At 40.8% G+C, this 23975-nt stretch overlaps 1 protein-coding gene across 1 annotated transcript in view; it reads right to left on the bottom strand.

Moving 5' to 3' along the window:
- Window positions 1-23975, bottom strand: part of KCNMB4 (potassium calcium-activated channel subfamily M regulatory beta subunit 4) — a 64647-nt gene that overhangs the window by 19594 nt on the left and 21078 nt on the right. The window contains exon 2 of the mRNA XM_045465400.1: window positions 15143-15270. Within this exon, the coding sequence (XP_045321356.1) occupies window positions 15143-15270 (128 nt within the window). The remainder of the gene's footprint in view (window positions 1-15142; window positions 15271-23975) is intronic.

Raw genomic sequence — 23975 nt, 5'->3', positions numbered from 1 at the left:
ATATATATACTTTGTTGCTGCATGTAGGAAGATAGAAATATGTTAGCAATGAATCATTCATCCTAACTCCTAAAATGTATAGTAAAGAGTACATGAAAAATAGCTCTATATTCTTTTTTGTTATAATTTGTTAAGCGGTTATTTCTCTTGGTAAAAGTACATTGAACATATACTGAAATACTTCTACACAGTAAAAGTAGTCAAATTAATTGCGAAGTTCTTTTCCTAATTGATAAATCACTATTTAGAAAACAGAAGTTGTATGGAGAAATATGTGTAACACAATGATGACTTACAGTACAATTGAATTTTTAAAATTTGAGTAATTAAAAAGACCCTGTCAGTCAATGTCAAAGTTTCGCTTGGATGTGCCAGTAACTTGACTTTACTGTGGTAACATGCAATATTCAAAACTCAAGAAAATACATGTAAATAGCCATCAGATTGTTGGACTAAACATGATAAAGAGTTTGAAAATCACTAAAAATTATAGGCATGGGTATTCCTACGGAAATTTGTTTTCTTTTCCTCTCCCATGAGACTAATATTGATGTCCCAGATAGGGGCCAATCCTTTAGGCCTTCGAGGTCCTGAAGCATGGAGCAAAGCTGCTAATAACCCAAGACAGACAGGTAGCTCGTTGTTATGAGCTATACACATTTTCATGTTGTTACCACAGCATAATTTAGCCTAAGCTGACCAAAACACCAAGATAAAGGCCAGAGACCCTACAATTTCATTAAGTAAATAGCCATGATGGTCGAAATGAGTCCTCTCTTGGTGTGCCTGGGTGGCTCAGTCGGTTGAGCGTTTGACTCTTGATTTTGGCTCAGGTCATGATCTTACGGTTCTTGAGTTCAAGCCCTGGGTCAGCCTCTGCGCTGATAGCACAGAGCCTGCTTGGGATTCTCTCTCTTCCTCTCTCTCTCTGCTCCTCCCCTGATGTACTCTATCCCTCTCAAAATAAAATAAAATAAACATTAAAAAAAAAGTCCTCTCTTAATCTAAAGCACAAGAGCAGTTTAAAGATGCACATTTGAGCATCTTACAAGATCTTCCTGGTTCTCATTCTCTTCCAGTTAGCCATTCCACGACACTTGGCAGAACACCTACAACGTGGCAGGCACCAGGGCTATGCTTATGTGGTGGCTCTCGCTGGCTGGCTATAGGCTGGACGGCAGGAACACTGTCTGCTAATGTCTGTAGTCCCAATACCCAGCACAACGCCAGGCACGCATGCTAGGTGCTCTGTAAACATTTGTCGTTTGCTTATCGTTGAAACGCACTTCAAAATGTAATGAACATTTGTACATAGGGCACAGGTAATAAAAGGGGAGTACTTAAGCATGCCTGGGAAATAAAAAGACCTATCTTTTGAGAAGACATGAAAGAACAGGAGTTTAGAATCTAAGTTTCTTGGGAGAAGACAGTGTATACAAAGGCCCAAATCCTTTGGCATTGCGTATTATTTTGCAACCAACGGTACATTCAAAGAATCTTATAGTAGTTTCATTGATCCGAATTGATCGAGTCCCTTATATTTTCCTATCCCATATGGACTGGAATCCTGGGCTGATATCGGCAGCAGTACAGCAGAGTGTTTAAGAATATGGACTCTGGAAGTACAGTGCATAGGTCTGAATCTTGCTTCTGCCTCTTGCCAGCCATGTGACTTGGGCAAGTTGATTAACAACTCTGTGCTTCATTCCCTCATGTTTAAAGTGAGGATTATGGCAGTAATGTCTTTTAGGGGTGTTGTATGGACTCAACGAGATTCAGTGTATAAAGCATTTAAACAGTTTCTGGAACAGAGTAAACACTCTATGAAGGTGTTGGTCACTACTGAGTGAGGCCAGGGGAAGACTAGCAGCTAAACAGTCAGGTGTCTGTCTGTGACCCAGTCCTTTCCGGTATTTTTACCAATAACTTGGATAAGGGACTCGAAGTCATTTTGATTTACAATTACGATAACATTTTATGATGAAAGAAATAATAAATATGGTATGTGCCAGAATCAAGATTCAAAATAACCACAAGAGAGTGGAACAATCAGAAAAAGCAACAATATATATTTAAACAGGGATAGATTTTAAATTCTTGCATTTAAATCCACAACACCATTCTCACAGGTTTAGAAATGGTGGGGGCAGGGAGAACCTGTTTTAAGAACAGCATGTATAGGGGCGCCTAGGTGGCTCAGTCAGTTGAGCGTCCGACTTCAACTCAGGTCATGATCTCATCGTTCGTGAGTTCAAGCCCCGTGATGGGCTCTGTACTGACAGCTCAGAGCCTGGAGCCTGCTTCGGATTCTGTCTCTCCCTCTCTTTCTGCCCCTCCTCCGCTCACGCTCTCTCTCTCAAAAATAAATAAACATTAAACATTTAAAAAAAAAAAAGAATAGCATATATAAAACAGATGTGGGAGGAGTAAGTTTGATTAATTATAAGCTCTGCATGAATCAACAATGTGTTGTGGCTGCCAAAACAATGCTATGTCAGGCCCCATTAACTGACTTTAGTCTCTAGATTTAACAATCGTAGCAAAAATGTTCTAGCCTCCCCTTTATAGGCCAGCTTCAAACACAGTAAGAAGAGCATCGTAAACAATGACAACAGTGATGGCAGTGTAGACCGGAGAGCATCTACTGTCTGAGGGTCAGGGTCTCGGTTCAGATCTTAGCCTGCTCCTCCCTGGCCATGTGACCTTAAAGACTGTTTCTTCTGCTGTAAAACTCGGAAAATATGCTCTATGTTCCAACTGAGACCGTAGCACTACCCAAGATGAAATTTTTTTCATCTTGGTAATGTGGTAAAATATATGATATAAAATTTGCCATTTTAAATATATAATTTAGTAGCATTAATTACATTCATGATGTTGTGCAACTGTCACCATTAACGATTTCCAAAACTTTTTCATCCCTCCAAAAGGAAATTCTATAGCCATTAGTCAGTAACTCCCATTTCCCCCTTCCCCCAGTCCCTGACAACCTCTAATCTGTTTTCTGTCGCTATGAAGGTGCCTATGCTAGATATTTCCCAAATGAGTTGTTGACAATGAAAATTGTTTGCAGGGGTTCCTGGGTGGCTCAGTTGGTAAAGCATCCGACTCTTGATTTTGGCTCAGGTCATGATCTCACGGTTTGTGAGTTCAAGCCCCACATTGAACGCTGACAGTGGACCCTGCTTGGGATTCTCTCGCCCTCTCCCCCCACTCTCTCTCTCTCATGAAAAATAAATATATAAACTTAAAAAAAAATGTTTGGAATTAGAATGGGCTTCTTTAGGGAGAGGTGATGTCCATGGTCACTATGTTCAAGTAGAAAATGGAAAATCCTTTCAAAAAAATGTTGTGGCAGGGATTCACTTTGAGTTGGAGTGAATGACTAGATTGTCACCCAGGTTTGGATACCCTCTACCTGTGCTAGAAGCTAGTTCTGGCCCCATCTTATCTTAGACGAAACTGAGGCACAAGCTTTGTCAGTAAGTAGCCCAAGGTCACACACACGGTCACGAAGAGAGCTATGGTTAGAACTGAAGTCTCCTGACGCACAGCCCTGTCCTGCATTCCACCCTCTGACGGCACTGCGCTCTGTGACCTACTTGTCCTATGGTTCTTGTAGTTTTCCTCCTAGATTCCCCCGGAGCTTTGTTTGATGGCTGCATCCACAGTCTTAAATGAAGAGTGATTTAATAACATCAAATTCTTCGCTTTATTGCCACATGATAAAAGCTGTTAGAAGATTAATCTGCAAGTATAAAAACACTTTGAATGACCATCAGAAAACAGACCCTCAGGTTTATAAGTCATGGACAGCCTTTGGGATGTCAGACTTTGAAAAAATTCTGCGATGAATTCTATGTGTATCCCGTGGCATACTTGGAGAAGCCACAGCAATCACTGCTTTTTTTTTAAAAAGTACAAATTTTGAGACTACAGAGAGTTTTCAATTCTGATGTAATCTCCCTTAATATGTAACTAGACACAAATGCATATGGAAAAGATTCAATTTGGGTAAGATTCCAGATTCACTGTTTTGTTCTTTAAGACTCAAGCTATATCACTGGATTCAATGTCTAAAGAGAAAGCCAATATGTTCTTTTAAAATTTTACTACAGAACCAGTCTCTTCTTTAATGGTACATTATAAGAAATACTTTTCAGAGTAAATAGTAACCCAAAGTAAAAAGCTCTATTAAAAATTGCATTTTTACCAAATATCAAGTCTAGTATTTAGTAATTCATCCACAACTCAATAAAATTTCCCTATGGAATTTGTTCAAATTATCAGTTCCTATCTTTATATACACATTTTCCCCCCATCTGTATCCCAAGAGATCTGCCAGTAAAGACGAGGCTTTTTCTTTTAGTAATTTGTCCTATAAAAAACCAAAAGAAAACTTAGAAGCCAATGAAACAAATTCGTCATATAAATATATTAAAAGAAATCTGGTTTTAGGGCCTCAGAAGTCAAAAACAAATGCAAAGACATTGCAAGACTCACTTACAATTGACCAATTGTTTTTTACCATATTGGTTATTAATATACGTAGAGACATGTATACATGCATGTAAGTGGTGTCTGTCTCACGTAACAAGAAATCCAGAGGTCAGCAGGCCAGGGAAGGGGCAGCTGCTCAATGATGGTGCCGGAAGGCTGACTCTTTCTATCTTTTTGCTCTACTCTCCTCAACACATGGACGTCCTTCCTCATGCTTATCACCTCAAAGCTGCCCAATGGTTTCTGCACTCCTGGCATCAAGCCACGTCTCTCCACTTTTCTGCCAGAACAAAGGGAGTGGAAAAAGGAGGCAGTAGTACTTCTATCAGGAAAGAAGAAGCTTTCTCAGAAACCCCTAGTTGATGTTGCCTCCAACAGTCACCCAGGACAGAAAGCCAGAGTCATCCAATTCCTTCCTCTCCTTAACCTGCAGCCCTACCATGCATCATGCGCATCTGTAAGTTGGTGGATTCCACTTCCTTAAAGTCTCGTGTCTATTCCCTCCCTTCTTTCCTCCATTAATTTCACCTTTGCCCAAGCTCTTTTCACCCCTTGTCCAGGCTGGTACAAAACCATCTTCCACACAGCCACCAAATTGGTCTTTCTGAAACACAAATGTGATTGTCCACATTCTTCCACCACACATCAAGTCTCAAACCCTTAGCATATATGATTCAACTTCTTCAGGTTCATCTATACTTTTCCCCTAAATGTACTTTCCAAGCATATGAAGCTCCTTACATATTCTTCCAGTTGCCCGTGATACTGTAAATCTTAATGCTTTTGAACATGCTATCATTTTCCCTGAAATTGCTTTCCCTGGTCTTCATTCATCTCGAAAAGTTTTACTCATTCTTTAAAATTCAACCCAAACTTTTCATAAGATAGATGATATAGATAGAGATAGAGATAGAGATAGAGATAGAGATAGATATCTTCCCATTATTATAGAACTTACTACACTGTATTCCAATGACTTATTTACATAAATGTCTTTCCTACTAGTCAGTGAGTTCCTATAAAGTATTATTATCTTATCTTTGACCACCTCTGCCTGGTACATAGCAGGTGATTAATAAATGCCTGTTGAATAAATGAAAGAGTAAATGACTGAAGTGGTGGTAATTTGATGGATGAAATCTAGGACATTGAAAAGGGTAAAATCATGATATAAGAATGATGAGCTATTTTGTAGCAAGAAGATCTTTGTTGCCCCTAAAATGATATTGTTTATTTCTACGGGAGAGAAAGTAAATACTCACGTAAGTGAGTTTTCCAAATAACTGAAGTTTAACCTTTTAAGTTGAATAAAAACTAACAACAGTGCTAAAATATTATTGGTAAAAATATTTCCAAAAATGCATTACACATTTCCTTACCTTTTAAGGAGAGTACACTGAACCAAATTTAACCTTTTTCAATGACTCAGTGTCATAATTATGAAACTCAATTATTGTGGAGGTAGGAAGACGGTCTCCTCCCCCATTAAATGGCTCCAGACAGTTCACCACTTAGTCCTTTGCTAATTTTCTTTCTCTTTCACCATTTGGATTTTATCTAGCATCTTAAACTGTTGTAATTGTACAAGCCTTCAAAATCAGAGAATCACAAAACCATAAAATTCAAGAGCTTAAGGGAATCTTAGAGATCATTTAATCCATCAGTCTATCAAATTTTATAGATAAGAACACTAAGCCCTAAGTAAGTGAGCAGTCCTAGTCTAATTGGTTGCTTTTAATCTTCTATATTAATGGCTTTCAAACTGCGTTCTAAAGAGCACTCTCCTCAACTTCAGGTCAGGCCATAACGTCCATATTCCTCTAAAATGCTAAGGGTAAACTTAATTTAAACATATATACTATAGGACAAACATACTTTCAATGATCTCTTAAAAATTAGGATCTATCTGTCCAGTATCAGAGGTACGAGCTATTTCTTTTATTTAACAATAAAATCTCTTCTTGTGAGTTGTTTTGTGTGTGTGTTCTATATTGCTTTACTCATTAATAAAATCCTTATTGTTTATTCATTCCATGTCTCACAGCTGAATGCAGTGAATAACCAGACAACTCACTGAATAGTTGCTTCTACCCTGGTAGTTAGAAATTTGCAGGGCAAGGAAAAAGAAACACATACATTTACTAAGTACTCACTGTTGTGCAGACATGACCTTGACCCCCCAAAATCCTTCAGATGGATAATGTTGTCCTCACTTCATAGATAAGGAAACCAAGATCAAAAAGTTGTACAATTTACCCAAGGTCACACAGTTAATAACTGGTAGAGGAGAAATGTAAACCCAGATGCCTGATGCACATCATGGCAGTCCTTAAGGGATTAGTAATCTATAGAGGGAGAAAGGCACATATTCAACTAAGTCCATAACAGTGCGATAAAAGCCACCATAGTGGTGTGGAAGCACAGAAGAGGAAGTAATTAATTAGACTCGAAAAGGTAAGAGAAGGTTATACAGTGACATTTGAGGAAAATCTTATTTATAGCAGTGAAAATAATAATAGCAAATGCTCTTACAGGAAAGGCCCATGGCCTTTCATTAATAACCTCACAGTAACTTTATTATTTCCTCCTTCTACAAAGGGAAGTGAGGCACAGATAGGTTAAAGTAACATAGTCAAGACCACACACACTAGGAAGTGGCTAAGTCCAGGGTTCCTTCCACATAGCTGCGCTCTGCTGAATCCTAGAAATGGAAAAAATGATGAAGGTGTCCCCAGGTGAGGGAAGAGGGAAGGGACTGGGGCAGAGGCATTAGCGTGCATGGGAAACAAAAAGTTCTCTGAGGTAAATGGAGCAGCTGAATAGAAGTGGAAACATTTAAATCAGATCACATCACCACTTCCCTCCAAACCCATCACTGGCTACTCACTGCATGTAAGAGAAACCTAAACTCTGTCTACTCTCTCCAGTGTCAACACTCACCACGCTCCCTCTCACTCACAGCCTCCCTGCCATGATGGCTTTCAGTTCCTAAAACTCACCAACCTCTTTCTTGCCTCAGAACCTTTACAAATGGTGGTGTCTCATTCTGAAATACTGTTCCCCCCACTATTACCTAGCTAACTCTTGAACATCCGCTGGTCTCCACCTAGCTATGGTTTACTCATACAGGCCTCGGAAACTCCCCACCTTGTGACAATATCTCAAGTAGCACCTTCACTTTTCCTTTGGAGCATCTACCCTACTTTGTCATTATCTGTCTGATGCTGTGGCCACAGACTCTAAGCTCCATGAAGGTATGGCTCGTGGCTGGCTTTTCTTCCCCTTGCTGTTCTGTTTTTGTTTCCCCACAACTGGCATATAATTAAATAGCAGAAGTTGAAGCTGTAATGGGGACGGCACAATCTTTATCCTATGACAATAAGAAGGCAGACAAATATAATCGAGAATTATGACAAGAGCAAACAGAGGTTTAAATAAAGCAAAACAAAACTTTGTGAAGTGTGGGTGAGGATGTGAGAAAGGCCAAGAGCTGAAAGGATAGTTGAGGATCACTTCAGCAATCCGGATGAGAAAGAGTGAGGGCCTGAACCAAGAGAATGAATTCAAGACTTTGAGGTGGTGTGGCTGCACTGGTTTGGTGTGTGTGTGTGTGTGTGTGTGTGTGTGTGTGTGCACCTCCTCTGTGCACTCTGTGAATACTATCCGCTTAGGAGGGTAAAATAAAATATCAAAAAGTAAACTGGCAAGAAAAAGAAACCATTCTGCTCCCCCTAAAAGGAAAAGTTCAAAAAATAAAGACCGATCACTCCTCCTGGCCCTTTGACCCAGAGGAAATTGAGGAAAGAGTAACGGTTTTCCAAGGACAGGCTCTCTTCAACGTGAAGCCAATCAAGCAAAGATGAAGTAAGAGAATTCTATGGCAAGCCTGGGACTGCAGAGAAGTTTCCAGTCAATGGAATGAGGATTTCAAAGCATACTCGGTAAGAGGGTGTGAGTTGGGTTCCCCTGAGAAAGGATAAGCCAGGGAAAGACTGAGAGTCCAAAAAAAAAAAAAAAAAAAAAGGTATAAGCAGGGTAAATGTGACCTTATCTATGTAAAAATGGTGTAAAAAGAAAATCCACACATTGGAATGAGATCATGAGCCCCAAGACTGAGGGAAGCAATGGGCTGAGAGATTATATGGGAAGACCATGAATGGAAGCAGCCAGTGCCATCCCCCAAGTGCCTCTATGGCCTCCTTCCTGGGGGGAAGAAGAGAGGTGAGCCTGGGCCTGGCCTCCCATTACAGGCCTCCCATTACAGGCAGGGTTCCTGGTGGCTGCTCCGGCCACTGCAGATTCTACTCCTGAGTGGAACTCTCCTAATTAAGACAAACAGTGAAAGCTGAGACTCCAATCATCTTTGTCTTCGATTTTTAAAATACTGTACCATCCTTTTCTTGAAAATGGAAACTTCTTGGTAACTATTCTCCCTAATTTCCTGCATTTGAGCGAAATCTAAAGGTTACTTTAAATATAAAGTTCATCTTATCGACAGCATCTGGGAGTCTCTACAGTAAATCTATTTTTATTTCATGTTGAGCAGTAGTAAAAAGTGTACTGAGAGTAGACGGCACCGGGGAGCTGCCATTTTCACACCTCCAACCATCGCTCGTTTCCTCTTGCATATGTCGTGGTGCAAGAGCCAAACTCCCAACTTCTGATTTCCCAGAGTCGTTTAAAATCATGTCTCGAGTGCTTCTGGTTGTGATAGACTGCCCCCACTTCTATCTACACCCTGACAGCTTGGGAATGGGACAGGGAGGCGAGGATAGGGAATGGGTACCGTTCCAGAGGAGGTATGAAGGGCTAACATTTCCTGTTGCTCAAGTTAACAGTTAGCATAGGATGTAAGGCTGGGTCCCCCGGGTAGTTCTCAACATTCCGGAAGATAGTCCTTCCTGGTGGGGACTTGAAGATATTCAGAATTCATGCCCACAGGAGGCAACTGTGTTTGGGGGAGGCAGCCTTTAGAGATGCCTGAGAGGAGGGGCACCTGGGTAGCTCAGTCGGTTAAGAACCCAACTCTTGGTTTCGGCTCGGGTCATGATCTCCCTGCTTCATGGGTTCAAGCCATATCGGGCTCCATGCTGATAGTGCAGAGCCTGCTTGGGATTCTCTCTCTCTCCCTCTCTCTCTACCCCTCCCCTGCTCTCTCTCTCTCTCAAAATAAATAAACTTTATTTATTTATTTTTTTTTAAATTAAAAAAAATTTTTTTTTCAACGTTTATTTATTTTTGGGACAGAGAGAGAGAGCATGAACGGGGGAGGGGCAGAGAGAGAGGGAGACACAGAATTGGAAACAGGCTCCAGGCTCTGAGCCATCAGCCCAGAGTCTGACGCGGGGCTCGAACTCACGGACCCGCGAGATCGTGACCTGGCTGAAGTCGGATGCTTAACCGACTGCGCCACCCAGGCGCCCCAAAATAAATAAACTTTAAAAAAATTTTAGAAATGCCTGAGAAGGGAAGTTTGTTAAGACAACCGCCAGCTGCTCAAGACAGCCATGGGAGGGGCCACCCCTGCCCACCTCCAACTTCAGGCACAAGCTCCTGACCTCTGAGACTACTTCCTCACCCAGGGCAGGAAGCTTAAAGGATCACTTGATTCATTCAGTAGTGGGTTCAGAATCAAACCATCTTGACTGCTGGTGCCTATTCTCTGTTACAGGGCCTCAACCTCACAGAAAAAAATACCACTACTCCCTTAATCTTTTCTATTTCATCCTGTCTCATTTTCTTCAGGGTGCGTTCCACTTTCGCCTCATTACTATGTTCAACAGGACAGCGTCTCTTTCTCAGTTTTAGTCTATAGCAGTCTCATTTCTCTGAATCCATTCCTGCTTCCCTTGAATCACTTCCTCCCCAAACTCTTCGTACAGACATGGCAAACTTCTGGAAAGACGACTGTGCACTTATTAATGCCTTCACATTCTTCCCTCAGGCCAATATAAAATGATGTCTAACCTGGTGCTCTGAAACAGCACCTAAACTATTTTCACAAAGATCGCCAACAGACTTAAAAAAAAATTTTTTTTTTAACGTTTATTTATTTTTGATACAGAGTATGAGCAGGGGAGGGGCAGAGAGAGAGAGAGGGAGACACAGAATCTGAAACAGGCTCCAGGCTCTGAGCTGTCAGCACAGAGCCCGATGCGGGGCTCAAACCCATGAACCGCGAGATCATGACCTGAGCCAAACTCGACGCTTAACTGACTGAGCCAGCCAGGTGCCCCCCCAACAGACTTGTGATTGCCAAAAACAGTGAGTTCTCAGTAGTCCTTTTTTTTGGAAATGTTTATTTTTGAGAGAGAGAGAGAGAGAGAGAAAGAGAGAGAGAGAGAGAGAGAGAGCATGCGCGTCAAAGTGGGGGAGGGGCAGAGAGAAAGGGAGACAAGAATCTGAAGCAGGCTCCAAGCTGTCAGCACAGAGCCCGACATGAGGCTCAAACTCACGAACTATGAGATCATGACCTGGGCCAAAGTCAACTGCCTAACCGATCGAGCCACCCAGGCGCCCCACTCAGTAGTCCTTTTTGATTACCTCTTCCAAGACACTGTGCTCTTTTGACTCTCCTCTCGCCATCTGGCCATTGCCTCCACCTTCCTTCTCCCTACAGCTTCAGTGTAGATGATCTCAAGACTGTCAACCTTCCTCTTCTCTATGTGCCCCTATTAGGTGCATTCTCTCTCTTGGCTTCCACTAATAGCTTTTGTGCCAGTGACTCCCAGACCTAACACTGGCTCTGACCTCCTACTCCTGAACTAAAAGTCTGCATTTCTAACTCTTTCAAGCACCTTCTGGATATATGAGTCCCTCAAATTCAGCACAAAGCTGGACTGTCCTTTCTCACACCCAGGCAAATGTGACACCTTCCTGTTCCTCAGCACTTACATTAAGTTCTATTGCTTGTAACTATCACACATCTTCCTGATGTACCCTTCTGTGAGCTGTTGCCACGTCCACTGCCCTTATCTGGGCCCTCCAGGATCTTCATGAGGACCAGCGGAAAGATAATAGGAGGAGCTTTGGAAATCAGACAAACTGGATTCCAGTTTTTTGGTTTTTTTTTTTTTTCACTTAATAGCTGTGTACATCAGATAAGTTATTTAACTTCTTTAAGACTTAGTTCCCTCATATGTTAAATGGAGCTAGTACTTAGAACTATTATAAGAAATTTGGTGAGCTAAACGCAATGCTATTCACAATAGCTGTCATGCAGTAGCCACTCATAAAGGTTATTTTTTTTCATTCACTATTCTCTTTACTTCCCCAACCCCCTGCCTGTCTCTGAGCTAGAGCACTCTGCCTTTAACTCTCCATCATTCTCCTCCGATACACATTCAACAATCAAACCGGTTTCTTTCTTTTCCTTCCTTCCTTCCTTCCTTCCTTCCTTCCTTTCTTTCAACTTTCTAAATCAGATTACTTTCTAATTTTTTTTTTTAACGTTTTTATTTATTTTTGAGACAGAGAGAGACAGAGCATGAACGGGGGAGGGTCAGAGAGAGAGGGAGATACAGAATCGGAAGCAGGCTCCAGGCTCTGAGCCATCAGCCCAGAGCCTGACGCGGGGCTCGAACTCACCGACAGCGAGATCGTGACCTGGCTGAAGTCGGACGCTTAACCGACTGCGCCACCCAGGCGCCCCTCAGACTACTTTCTAAATCAGGTTACTTTCTAAATCAGATATCCACTCAAGTCAATCTCTGATTAAAAAAAGAAAAAAAAAACTTATCACAAATTGTCATTGCCCACATAACAGACGACCTCCTTAGTATGGCATTTATGACCCTTTAGAAATCTAACTTCAAGCTACCTTTCCACCTTACAAATTCACCACTCCTTATTTTTTTAAGTTTTTATTTCTTTTGAGGGAGGGTGAGCAGGGGAGGAGCAGAAAGAGAGAGGAAGAGAGAGGATCCCAAGCACTCTTAGTGCAGAGCCTGACACGGGACTTAAACCCCGTTTGTTAGAACTGCTCACCACTCCTTATTATATAACCTACACGCCTTATGTATCTATATTGTCAAGCCTTGGTTTCTTTAGTGTAGCCATCCCATCTTCAAGGTCTTCCCCACTTTCATTTCTAGCTGATGAAATCAAATTTCTATTTGCATAAGAACCAGTTTCTCCCCCCCAAAATTCCTCCTTATTAATCTGGCACATTGCATTCATTCATTCATTCATTCATTCACCAAACTTTTATTAACTGAGAGCCAGGCATTGCGCTAAGTCCCGGGGATATAAAGCCAAAGAGGATGTGCTACACCATTAACCAGTATACAGTCTCATGGGGAAGACGGGTATATAGACGATTCCAGTAGAGAGTGATAAGTGAAAGGATAATGTAGTGGCTCTCAATCTAGTGGTATATTAGAATCCCTAAAGTCAATTTTTTTAAAATGCTAATGCCTAGGTTCAACCACCAGATATTCTAATTTCATTGGTTTGTGGTGCCTTTTTTTTTTTTTTTTCTAAGCTCCTCTGACATAGTCATGTGAAATGAGGGTTGCAAACCCCAAGATAGAGCTGTGTAAACAGAACATGGAAAACACACCTTGTAACTGGCACTTTTGGCTGCTCCACAACATATCGTCCCTTCTTCTTCATTCCTGTCTGCTCAGCCATGCACCCTTTCTCCATCCAGCTTGGGAGATATTGCCCGGTCCCCAGCTCAGTGGTACATTCTGATTGTTCTTTCTTGTGACTGCTTTATGAGTAGGCAAGAGAACTCATTCTAAACAAGAATACCTAAGGGGAGGTCAGCTATGGGAAATTGAGAAAAGCTTTCCTAATTCCAAGAAAAACATACCAAAAGAGATAGTCTTCTTTTGGCCTCTGGACACTGCTATGCCTGCATATCGTAAACATGAGTGGATCTGAGATCCAGAAAGGACCTGGGTTCTTGAGGCCACCGTTAGGTTACTGCATCAAACAACCCTAATGTTGATCTACCTGTGCATTTCTTAATGTATGCAATAATAAATTTCCCAATTGTTTATGATACTTTGAGTCCGTTTTCTGTCTGCGTGCAGTAGATGGCATCCTAAGTATATACAACCAAACCAAACTTGGAGATCACGGAAAACAGCTCAGAAAAGGGGTCTTCATCAAGGCAGTCGGGAAGCAGGAGAAACAAATAAAGAGACATGGATATAAACATATAAGATATTCTGGGAACTGCACACAGTTCAGAGTGGCATAAAGATGAGGCTGGAAAGATGGTACTCTGGGGCAAGAACTTGAGGAACCTATGCTGTGGTGGATTAAATACGGCCACAAAATCTTTGCAGCTTCTTTCAAGAAGCAGAGTTGATTTTCACACCTCATGCATCTGGCTGGCCTCATACTTGCTTTGACCAATAGAATGTGTCAGAAGTGATGCTATGTAAGTTCCAGAGCCGGGGCCTGGCTCTCTTGAAATGCTGCTCTGAAGCTACCATACTGTAAGGAAGGCGACCTAACCTACTGAAGGATGAGAAGCCAGTGGAAGAGAAGTGAGGCACTTCAGCCACACCGGTACCAAGTGCTGGGCCTGCGAGGCCATCTTGGCCCACGCAGCTCTTCCAGCCATCATCTGACTGCACGTGAACCTCCCAGCCAACCCACAGAATTGTAAGAAATAATAAGTCATTGTGGTAGGGAGCCACTAGATTTGGGGTGGTTTGTTATGCAACCATAGGTACCTGATGCATGTGCCATGCCAAGATGTTCGGACTTTACTTTGAAAACCATGAGGAGTAACCGGATTAAATTCACGTTTTAGAAAAATTGCCTTGGCAGCAGCATGAGGAATGGGCTTGGAGTGGGGGCAGGTGGGAGGTGGAAGGACTGGTTAAAAGACTTTTGTGTTGTTGGAGCTGAGAAATCATGTGGACCTGAAGTAAGACAGTGGCAGAGGGAAGGCAGACAAGAGTCACTGTGCATGACGGCAAATGAAAGTTATAGTGTGTAAAAGAGAAATGCAAATTAGGAATTACTCACCGTTCTCAGGACTAAGTAAACAAGTCGATGGGAGTGCCCTTCACTAAGAGGGACTCTGGGAGGAAAAGAAAGCTTAATGTAACTGCGGAACATCTAAGAGGAGAGTACTGCAAGGAGTTGTGAACATTCAATGTTTAATGAATAAATTAGTATGATTAACCGGGGTGGGTACCATAGTGTTCTAGTCCAGCGATCTGTAGTCATATGGCATAATGTGAGTTGTCTCTAAGTCAAGTAAGTTTTCATGGTGTGAACTCATTTTCGTGATACTTCATCGGAATAGAAAGGAAAAGGAAAGGTAAGATTTGCTGCGCCCCCAAATGCTCGCAAATCCACATGTGGTTCAGTTGATGTGCATTAATCTGTAATTCTCAGGAAATACCACTAGTATCTAGTGTTCCAATCTGAAAGTGCATTCTGAGGGATAGTATCCAGAGGGTAGCGCCATGACACAAGTTCTCTCTCTTTGTCCTGCAGATTCTTCACTTACCTCCCCACCTGTAGAGTAAGGGGCTTCCCTAACTCCATGCTAGAAAGAGTTGAGACTATCTCCAGGCCAGATATTTTGTCAAGTGAGCACAATCCACGATTTATTTTGTAATAAACTACAAAGGCTACAAACCATTTTAATATGCACATGTAAATACCGGCTTACCTTTGAAATTGATTAAAATAGCAAGTAAATGGCTGGGAACCAATCTCATCTTTCCAGTACTGTTGCCAATTCATGACACTTTCCAAGTTCTTCTGATTTTCTCTCTTACAGGGAGGAATATAGGAGCACTAACAAAACAGAACACAGAAAATAAAACTATTAGTCTACAAAATGTTGAGAGGTAGTCCTTTTTTTTTAATAGAGAGATGGTATTATGCACATGGTAAATCTAATTCTGATCTATCTAATTTTTAATACAACCAAAGTGAAATTGTTAAACCATATTTCAAATTTTCAATTTGGAACAATTACAGAAAATATTCCAATAACAAAAATGTAGCAAAAAATAATCTTCAGTAATTACAGTATGAGAATAGATTATAAACAATTAGATACAATGTAATAGCAAATTAAAAGCATAATATACTCTCTTTTTCCTGTGGGCCTGCCAAGCAAAAAAAAAAAAAAAAAGAAAAAGTTAATTTTTATCCCAAGTTGCTATCTATGGACCTTGATATTTTCCTCTTCCACTTTTAACTCCCAAATCAAGCACTTGGCTCTCCTCAGATGCTGTTCTCAACTGCTGAAACTCAAGTTTTCTTTTCTTACATTCTCTTGGACAATAAAATCAGCAGAAAAGTTCCTCCCCCAAGTACATAATCAATGCATTTTGCTAACCAATGCCTTTTCCTAGCGCTGCCTCTAACAAAGTAGTTCTCTCTGAAGGGACCCAATTACTCTAAGCAATTCAGAATCAGCAGATTTGGAAAATTATTCTTAACTCCAGATGTTAAAATTAACCATTAGCATTCTAATCCATTTTCTCTGATTCAGGTTTTTTTTAAGTTTTTGTTTTTTTAAGTAATCTCCACACCCAGCATGGGACAAAAACTCACGACCCTGAAATCAAGAATTGGACTCTCCACTGACTGAGCAAGCTAGATGCCCCTCCAATTCAGATTTTTATAATGATGATGATCACAGTGCAAATTTACCCTTATCAAGTGTTTACAATATGCCAGCCACTGTAATAAATACTTAGCGGGCTTTAACCATGTGCTTCTTACAACAACCCTAAAATGATCTCTTATTTTACAGATGAGGAAACTGAGATTTCTGTCCGCTCTACAGCTGGATGCTGGTGATTTTATCACATTCAACTCCCAGATGTTCTATCAAAGTTTCAGATGTTGAGAAGAAGAAAAACCAAACCAAACCAAACCAGTGACTGTATAGTAGAATTTGATTCGCATTATTTTACAGCATATAACTTGTCAACACCTTCCCACTATTTTCTGGTTAAAATAAAAACTTTTCAGTATGATGTACAACCCTCTTCAGGATCTGCCCTCCCCCTCCTGTGGGATGCAGCCATTTAGAAGCACACAGTCCCCAGATTTTCCACGTGCTGTCACACCTACTGGCTGGTACATGCTCTTCTCTCTTCTTTTAATGCCCTTTTCCTTTTAGTCCCCTTCTTTCAAGATGCAGCTCTGGGGCATCTGTCTGGAGGAACCTTCTCTTCCTTACGTGACAGTTAAGTCCCCCTCATTTGTCCTGCCACAGGCATCATACCCCATGCAGCCACAGCTGTAATCACTGGATCCCACTGGTTTGTTTTCTATCAGCTTCCTCAATTTGCTGGCAAGTTGGAAGAGGGCTCTTTTTTTTCCCCCTGCATCTTCACACTTAGGGCCATGCGTGGTAATAGTGAAATCTCAAAAATGCTGTTAGAATTAATAATAACACACTTATATAAGTTTTTTTTTTTTTTATTCAAGATGATGAAGCCATTTTCATAGTAGTTAAATTTCTTTAAATTAATACAGAGGGGCGCCTGGGTGGCTCAGTCGGTTAAGCGGCCGACTTCGGCTCAGGTCATGATCTCATGGTCTGTGAGTTCGAGCCCCGCGTCGGGCTCTGGGTTGACCGCTCAGAGCCTGGAGCCTGTTTCATATTCTGTGTCTCCCTCTCTCTCTCTGACCCTCCCCCGTTCATGCTCTGTCTCTCTCTGTCTCAAAAATAAATAAACGTTAAAAAAAAAATTAAAAAAAAATAAATTAATACAGAAATATTTTCAAATTTTAGTAAATTTGGTTACTTTCTGTTATATGTAACAAATCCACAACATGTTATGCAAATCTTATTTTAATGATTGGATAACTGGATATTTACCTTCTGTACATACAGTTAGTGTTCTCTTAATAACAGTGTACGGATTTCAAGCGGTATTACAAAGCTGTAATCATCAAGACAGTATGGTACTGGCACAAGAACAGACACTCAGATCAATGGAACAGAATAGAGAACCCAGAAATGGACCCACAAACATATGGCCAACTAATCTTTGACAAAGCAGGAAAGAATATCCAATGGAATAAAGACAGTCTCTTCAGCACATGGTGCTGGGAAAACTGGACAGCGACATGCAGAAGAATGAACCTGGACCACTTTTTTATACCATACACAAAAATAAACTCAAAATGGATGAAAGACTTAAATGTAAGAAAGGAAGCCATCAAAATCCTTGAGGAGAAAGCAGGCAAAAAGCTCTTTGAACTTGGCCATAGCAACTTCTTACTCAACACGTCTCTGGAGGCAAGGGAAACAAAAGCAAAAATGAACTACTGGGACCTCATCAAAGTAAAAAGCTTCTGCACAGCAGAGGAAACAATCAGCAAAACTAAAAGGCAACCAACAGAATGAGAGAAGATATTTGCAAATGACGTATCAGATAAAGGGTTAGTATCCAAAATCTACAAAGAACTTATCAAACTCAACACCCAAAAAACAAATAATCCAGTGAAGAAATGGGCAGAAGACATGAATAGACACTTCTCCAAAGAAGATATCCAGATGGCCAACCAACACATGAAAAAATGCTCAACATCACCCATCATCAGGGAAATACAAATCAAAACCACACTGAGATACCACCTCGCACCTGTGAGAATGGCTAACATTAACTCAGGCAACAACAGATATTGGCAAGGATGCAGAGAAAGAGGATCTCTTTTGCATTGTTGGTAGGAATGCAAGCTGGTGCAGCCACGCTGGAAAACAGTATGGAGGTTCCTCAAAAAATTAAAAATAGAGGGGCGCCTGGGTGGCTCAGTCAGTTAGTGTCCAACTTAAGCTCAGGTCATGATCTCATGATTCATGGCTTCGAGCCCCGTGTCGGGCTCTGTGCTGACAGCTCAGAGCCTGGAGCCTGCTTCAGATTCTGTGTCTCCCTCTTTCTCTGCCCCTGCCCACTCACTCTGTCTCTCTCTGTCTCTCACAAATGAATAAACATTAAAAAAAAAATTAAAAATAGAACTACCCTACAACCCAGCAATTGCACTACTAGGTATTTATCCAAGGGATACAGGTATGCTGTTTCGAAGGGGCACACGTACCCCAATGTTTATAGCAGTACTATCAACTATAGCCAAAGTATGGAAAGAGCCCAAATGTCCATCGACGGATGAATGGATAAAGATGTGGTATATACATACAATGGGGTATTACTCGGCAATCAAAAACAATGAAATCTGGCCATTTGCAACTATGTGGATGGAACTAGAGAGTATTATGCTAAGCGAAATTAGTCAATTAGAGAAAAATATATGACTTCACTCATATGAGGACTTTAAAACACAGATGAACACAAGGGAAGAGAAGCAAAAATAATATAAAAACAGGGAGGGGGACAAAACAGAAGAGACTCATAAATATGGAGAACAAACTGAGGGTTACTGGAGGGCTTGTGGGAGGGGGTATGGGCTAAACGGGTAAGGGGAATCAAGAAATCTACTCCTGAAATCATTGTTGCACTATGTGCTAACTCGGATGTAAATTTAAAAATAAGTAAATAAATAACAATGTGACATATAAAGCTAAAGCTTTCTGTGAAATCCTGAATTTTGAGTTCTGCCAAAGCAGCTGTTAGGCTTAGAAGCCATGGAGGCCAGTAGATAGGGCTCCAGTCCTACTATCTCTTGGGTGTTTGGACTGGAATAAATTACTTCTGTTTCCTGGACTTCATTTTTTCTCATCTGTAAAATCTCCAAAATAATGTCTAGCTCTATATTTCTTTCTATGATTCTCTTCTTGGAAGTACATCAAGATAGGACCCAGCAGAAGACAGGACTACACTGTTGCAGTATTTTTCCCAGAAGAGATCCTGAGCACTGGGGAAGTGGCTGGGAAGCCTGACTGAGCCAACCATTCCAGCCAGCAAAATGGACAGTTGTGGTAGGTCCTTTCTTGGAGACCTGTACTTAGCTTAGTGTTCATAAGCAGCCTCTGCCATGTTTTTATTACTTCCTACAATGTGTTGGACATTTCCTTTACTTCTATTAAAACATTTTTTCTTTTTTTATACCATGGTCAGTGAGTGTATCAAGTGAGAGTAGGTGGCACCTGATTGTGCTCTTTGAAGGGAAGAAGTGTGAAAAAAAAATCCACTGGAGTGTTTTTTGCAATGGCTACGCTCAACACAAGGAGTTCACTAAACGTTTTAGGGAATAACAACAAGCACCAAATGTAATTAAGGCAGATTTCTAAATTTTGCAAATTAACTCAGTTTGAAGCCTTACTATTTGTTTTTGTTTTTGTTTTTTTTTTTTTTTCGGGGGGGGGGTGGGGGCGGGATGGGTTTAAAAGAAATACCTCCACCAAATGACAATTCTATGATTTGACCAGAAGTCACATCCACATGTTTCTGGAAAGGTCAGATAAAAACTTTCAGTGAGTGAGTAGAGTGTGTATTAGGTATGTTGTGATTTCATATGGGAAAAAAGAAATATTCCTTGCCTTTAGGATACTTTTATAAGTTTATTTATTTTTGAGAGAGAGAGAACACGCATGTGTGGGGAAGGGGCAGAGAGTTCCAGGCAGGCTCCAGGCTATCAGTGAGGAACCCATCTTGGGGCTCAATCCCACAAACTGTGAGATCATGACCTGAGCTGAAATCAAGAGTCAGACACTTAACCTACTGGGCCACCCAGGCATCCTGCCTTTAGGATACTTTGAGATAGTGTTGGTGGATTTTTAGAAGCAAAGTCTTTTTTTTTTACATTGGGAAAAATGCCTGTAATCAAAATTCAAGTATTTTTTTTTCATGCATCACATTCTTTCCAAGGGTATCATAGATGAAATAATGAGCTTAGGGGTGCCTAAGTGACTCAGTTGGTTAAGCAATTGATTCTTGGTTTCAGCTTAGGTCATGATCTCATGGTTCATGAGTTTGAGCCCCATGCTGGTCTCTGCGCTGACAGCATGGAGACTGCTTAGGATTCTCTCCTTCTTTCTCTGCCCTTCCCCTGCATGTGTTTCTCTCTTTCTCTCTCTCTCTCAAAGTAAACAAACATTAAAAAAAAACCCAAAACTATTAAAATATGATTTTATAATACTCTAGTAACTTATAAAGCTCACATCGCCTTAAAAGGAAAATTTTTACTTTTTTAATATAGAGAGAGACTGTGAGAGGGGTAGGAGAGCAGAGGGAGAGAATGAGAATCTTAAGCAGGCTCCATGCTCAACAGCGAGCCTGACTCAGGACTCTTGATTTCAGCTCAGGTCATGATTTCATGGTTGGATCTCATGCAGGATCGAGCCCTGCATCAGCTATTAGCAAGGAGCCTGTTTGGGATTCTCTCACTCCTCTCTCTCTCTGCCCCTCCCCCACTCATGCTGCCTCTCTCTCTCTCTCTCTCTGTCAAAACAAATAATCATTCAAAAACAACAATATCAAAAAAGTGACGCAAACCTTAAGTTCTTAAAACTCATTATTGTTCATTTTCTTGTACTTTGATTCTCCCATTAATTTGTCTTTTAAAATTTCTGTGAAGCCTAACTCAGATTCTCCCTAGATCCCTTCTCAATTCAGGTGGATCAGTGTAGATTAAGAATTTTAAAATAAGTAATAAATACCAATCCAAAGCAGTGTTCCGGGGGGGAAAAATTGGATATTCAGTCAGAGACTCCTTTCCTCTCTGGACTGTTCAGACCTGATGGGTTTCCAGGCACTATAACAGCTCCACCATGAGTAGCTCACCATTGGGGGAGGGGCACAAATGATAATGTAGACCACCATATCATCAGCAACATCACTTTCATCATCATGACTAACATTTATTGATTATATGTGAAGCATCTCATCATGACAAATCTACTTTAATCCAAGTGAGCAAATATTATAATCGCCTATGTTTTACAGAAGAAAATGAGGGCAGAGGTTTAAGAAAACTTTCCCTCAGTCACAATGGCAAATGGGAAAGTTGGGATTCAGATTGCAGAGTGTCCTTAACCACTGCCCCACGCTGTGCCGTGTCTCTATCTCTAGGGCTTCCCACTTTTCTCTCTTTGGAGCTCCCTGCTTTGGGGGGAAGGAAGATGCCTTGACTTTTGCCTCCCTCTCTCAGAGAACCAGTGTAATGATTCTCTGGGAATGGAATTGGTGTAGCCCTCCCAAAGACTGATGGGTCAAGGCAGGCTGGGGCAAAGCTTTGTTTTCCCGGTATCTTCTCAGAGAAGTGCATTGTAAGTCTTTGCTTGTTCCCTCCTCTCTCCATTTGGCTCCAGGGGTGGTTTTTGGTGCCATGGATGTAATTTCACTTAGGTGAATTTACAGACACGACGTCTTTGGTCATAGAGGACAATGAGCGTTCCCTGGGAGAAACTTCTTCATTCAATTCTGACCTTTTTTGTTTCTCATTTGCAAAGGCAGCATTTCCCAATTTCTAATATTATCACCCAAATAACCTTCACTATTGTCTGTGTCATTTGCTGCCTAAACTTGCATGAAATCATTTTCTTTAAAAAGTGAAGACAAAAAGAAGAATGTGATAAAATATATTTGTTTGATGCCTACTTGGTAGAAAAAAATTTTTTGACTTTTGCATTTACGCACCAAGTTGACAGAATCGAGTGGGCTAAGACTTCAGTGAGTTTATTAAGGGAAGATACAATCATCATTTGATGTGGAATATTTGATTATGTACTTATTATGACTTATTTTTCCATTATCTTATTTTAGGGTTTATCATGATTTATAATAGCATTCTTTGCAGCCTATCACAATGGATTTATATTTTAATAGTACCCTCTTCAGTGTATTCTTTTGTGTCTTCAGGATTGCATTTCAATCATGTGGGCAGAGTAGGCAGAATTCACTTTCTTCCTTTACTGAATCATTTAAAAAACCATTGCACAATACATGTGATCCATTTAAACATCGGGGAGCGAGTCTATGTTAGACATTATCTAAGAAGCAGAAATGGAGAAACTTTTTTTCTTCCAGTTTCTTTACTGACTTCAGTTGGTTAGCGAGGGTAGTATTGAAAGACATAATACTAGAATGGATTTAGCTGATTAAATAATTTCTGAAGTAAACTTGATTAGAAAATGAATTCTTGGGGCTCCTGGCTGGCTCGGTCAGTAGAGCCTGCAACATTTTCCTTTTTTTTTTTTTACATTTTTTTTTTTAACATTTTTTATTTATTTTTGAGACAGGGAGAGACAGAGCATGAACAGGGGAGGGTCAGAGAAAGGGAGACACAGAATCCGAAACAGGCTCCAAGCTCTGAGCTCTCAGCACAGAGCCCGACGCGGGGCTCAAACTCACAGACTGCGAGATCATGACCTGAGCTGAAGTCGGCCGCTTAACCAACTGAGCTACCCAGGCGCCCCCCACTTTTTTTTTTTTTGTTTTTTGAGAGAGAGGGCAAAAGTGAGCAAAGGGCAGAGACACAGAGAGAGAGAGAGAGAGAGAAGTGGGGCTCATCCGAAGCAGGGCTCAAGCACATAGGATGCAGGGCTTGAGTTCACAAACCACAAGATCATGACCTAAGCAAAAGTCAGATGCTTAACCGACTAAGCCACTCAGGTGCCCCTAGAGTATGCAACTTTTCTGATCTTGGGGTCGTGAGTTTGAGCCCCACGTTGGAGAGATTCCTTTAAAAAAATTTTTTTTAATTAAAAAAAAAAAGAAAATGAATTCTTGAAACATTATCTACTGGAACATGGGTTTAATTATATTTTATCCTGTAATTCCCCATTTTCTGAAATCCTGTAAGATATATGTGTCAGCTATGATGTGTAACTTGAATGACAGTTTTGGACAATATAAATGTATAATCAGGAAAACACTGTGGAATAAAAAGTGTAGCTGAGCCATTTATAAACTCCATAATGTTTCATATGCCTCGACTTCATTAATTGTGTATACGCACACACCTTATGAATGCACGTTAACTTAACAAACACATACAAAATTACATGTCAGCTAAAAAAAAAAAAATTAAATTCTAGGGCAGGTGGCTCCAGAATCTGTATCCATACCTGAAAGCTAAATGAAAATAATCTTGTGGAAGAACTTGAAGATCAAACAAATGGCTTGGAAAACAAAAAGCAAGGCTGACTAAGAACAGGAGAAGCTACAGTAAGTTCTTCAGAGAGAACATGGTGCCCAGCCTACAGCGTGTTTGTCAAAGTCTGTTCCAAAGACCACCTGGATTGTTCATCAAAAAGGGCCACCCTCCCGAGAGCCTGATTCAGTCAGACCAGGAATCTGTATCATTAACAGCTCTTCTTCACCCTTGGAATGACACATTTTTAGGATTGATAATTTAAGCAACAAGCCACTCTTGACTGCTGAGTACAGGACAGTGTGCAAAGAGGAGATATTACTCACCCTTTATTTGTCTCTTCCCTTCCTTCCCAGGAGCGTGCCTTGTAGTAGTAGCATGAGTAGTAGCTTATTCACAAAGTGCTTTGTGATTACAAAAGAGGAAGTGGAGATCTTGGCTTTGGGGGTATGATACAGGCTTCGCAAAAGAGATGATTTTGA

Source organism: Leopardus geoffroyi, chromosome B4, assembly GCF_018350155.1.
Source record: "Leopardus geoffroyi isolate Oge1 chromosome B4, O.geoffroyi_Oge1_pat1.0, whole genome shotgun sequence".
NCBI lineage: Eukaryota > Metazoa > Chordata > Mammalia > Carnivora > Felidae > Leopardus > Leopardus geoffroyi.
The sequence above is the reverse complement of the archived record's forward strand: the minus strand, read 5'-3'. Positions and strand labels throughout refer to the sequence as shown.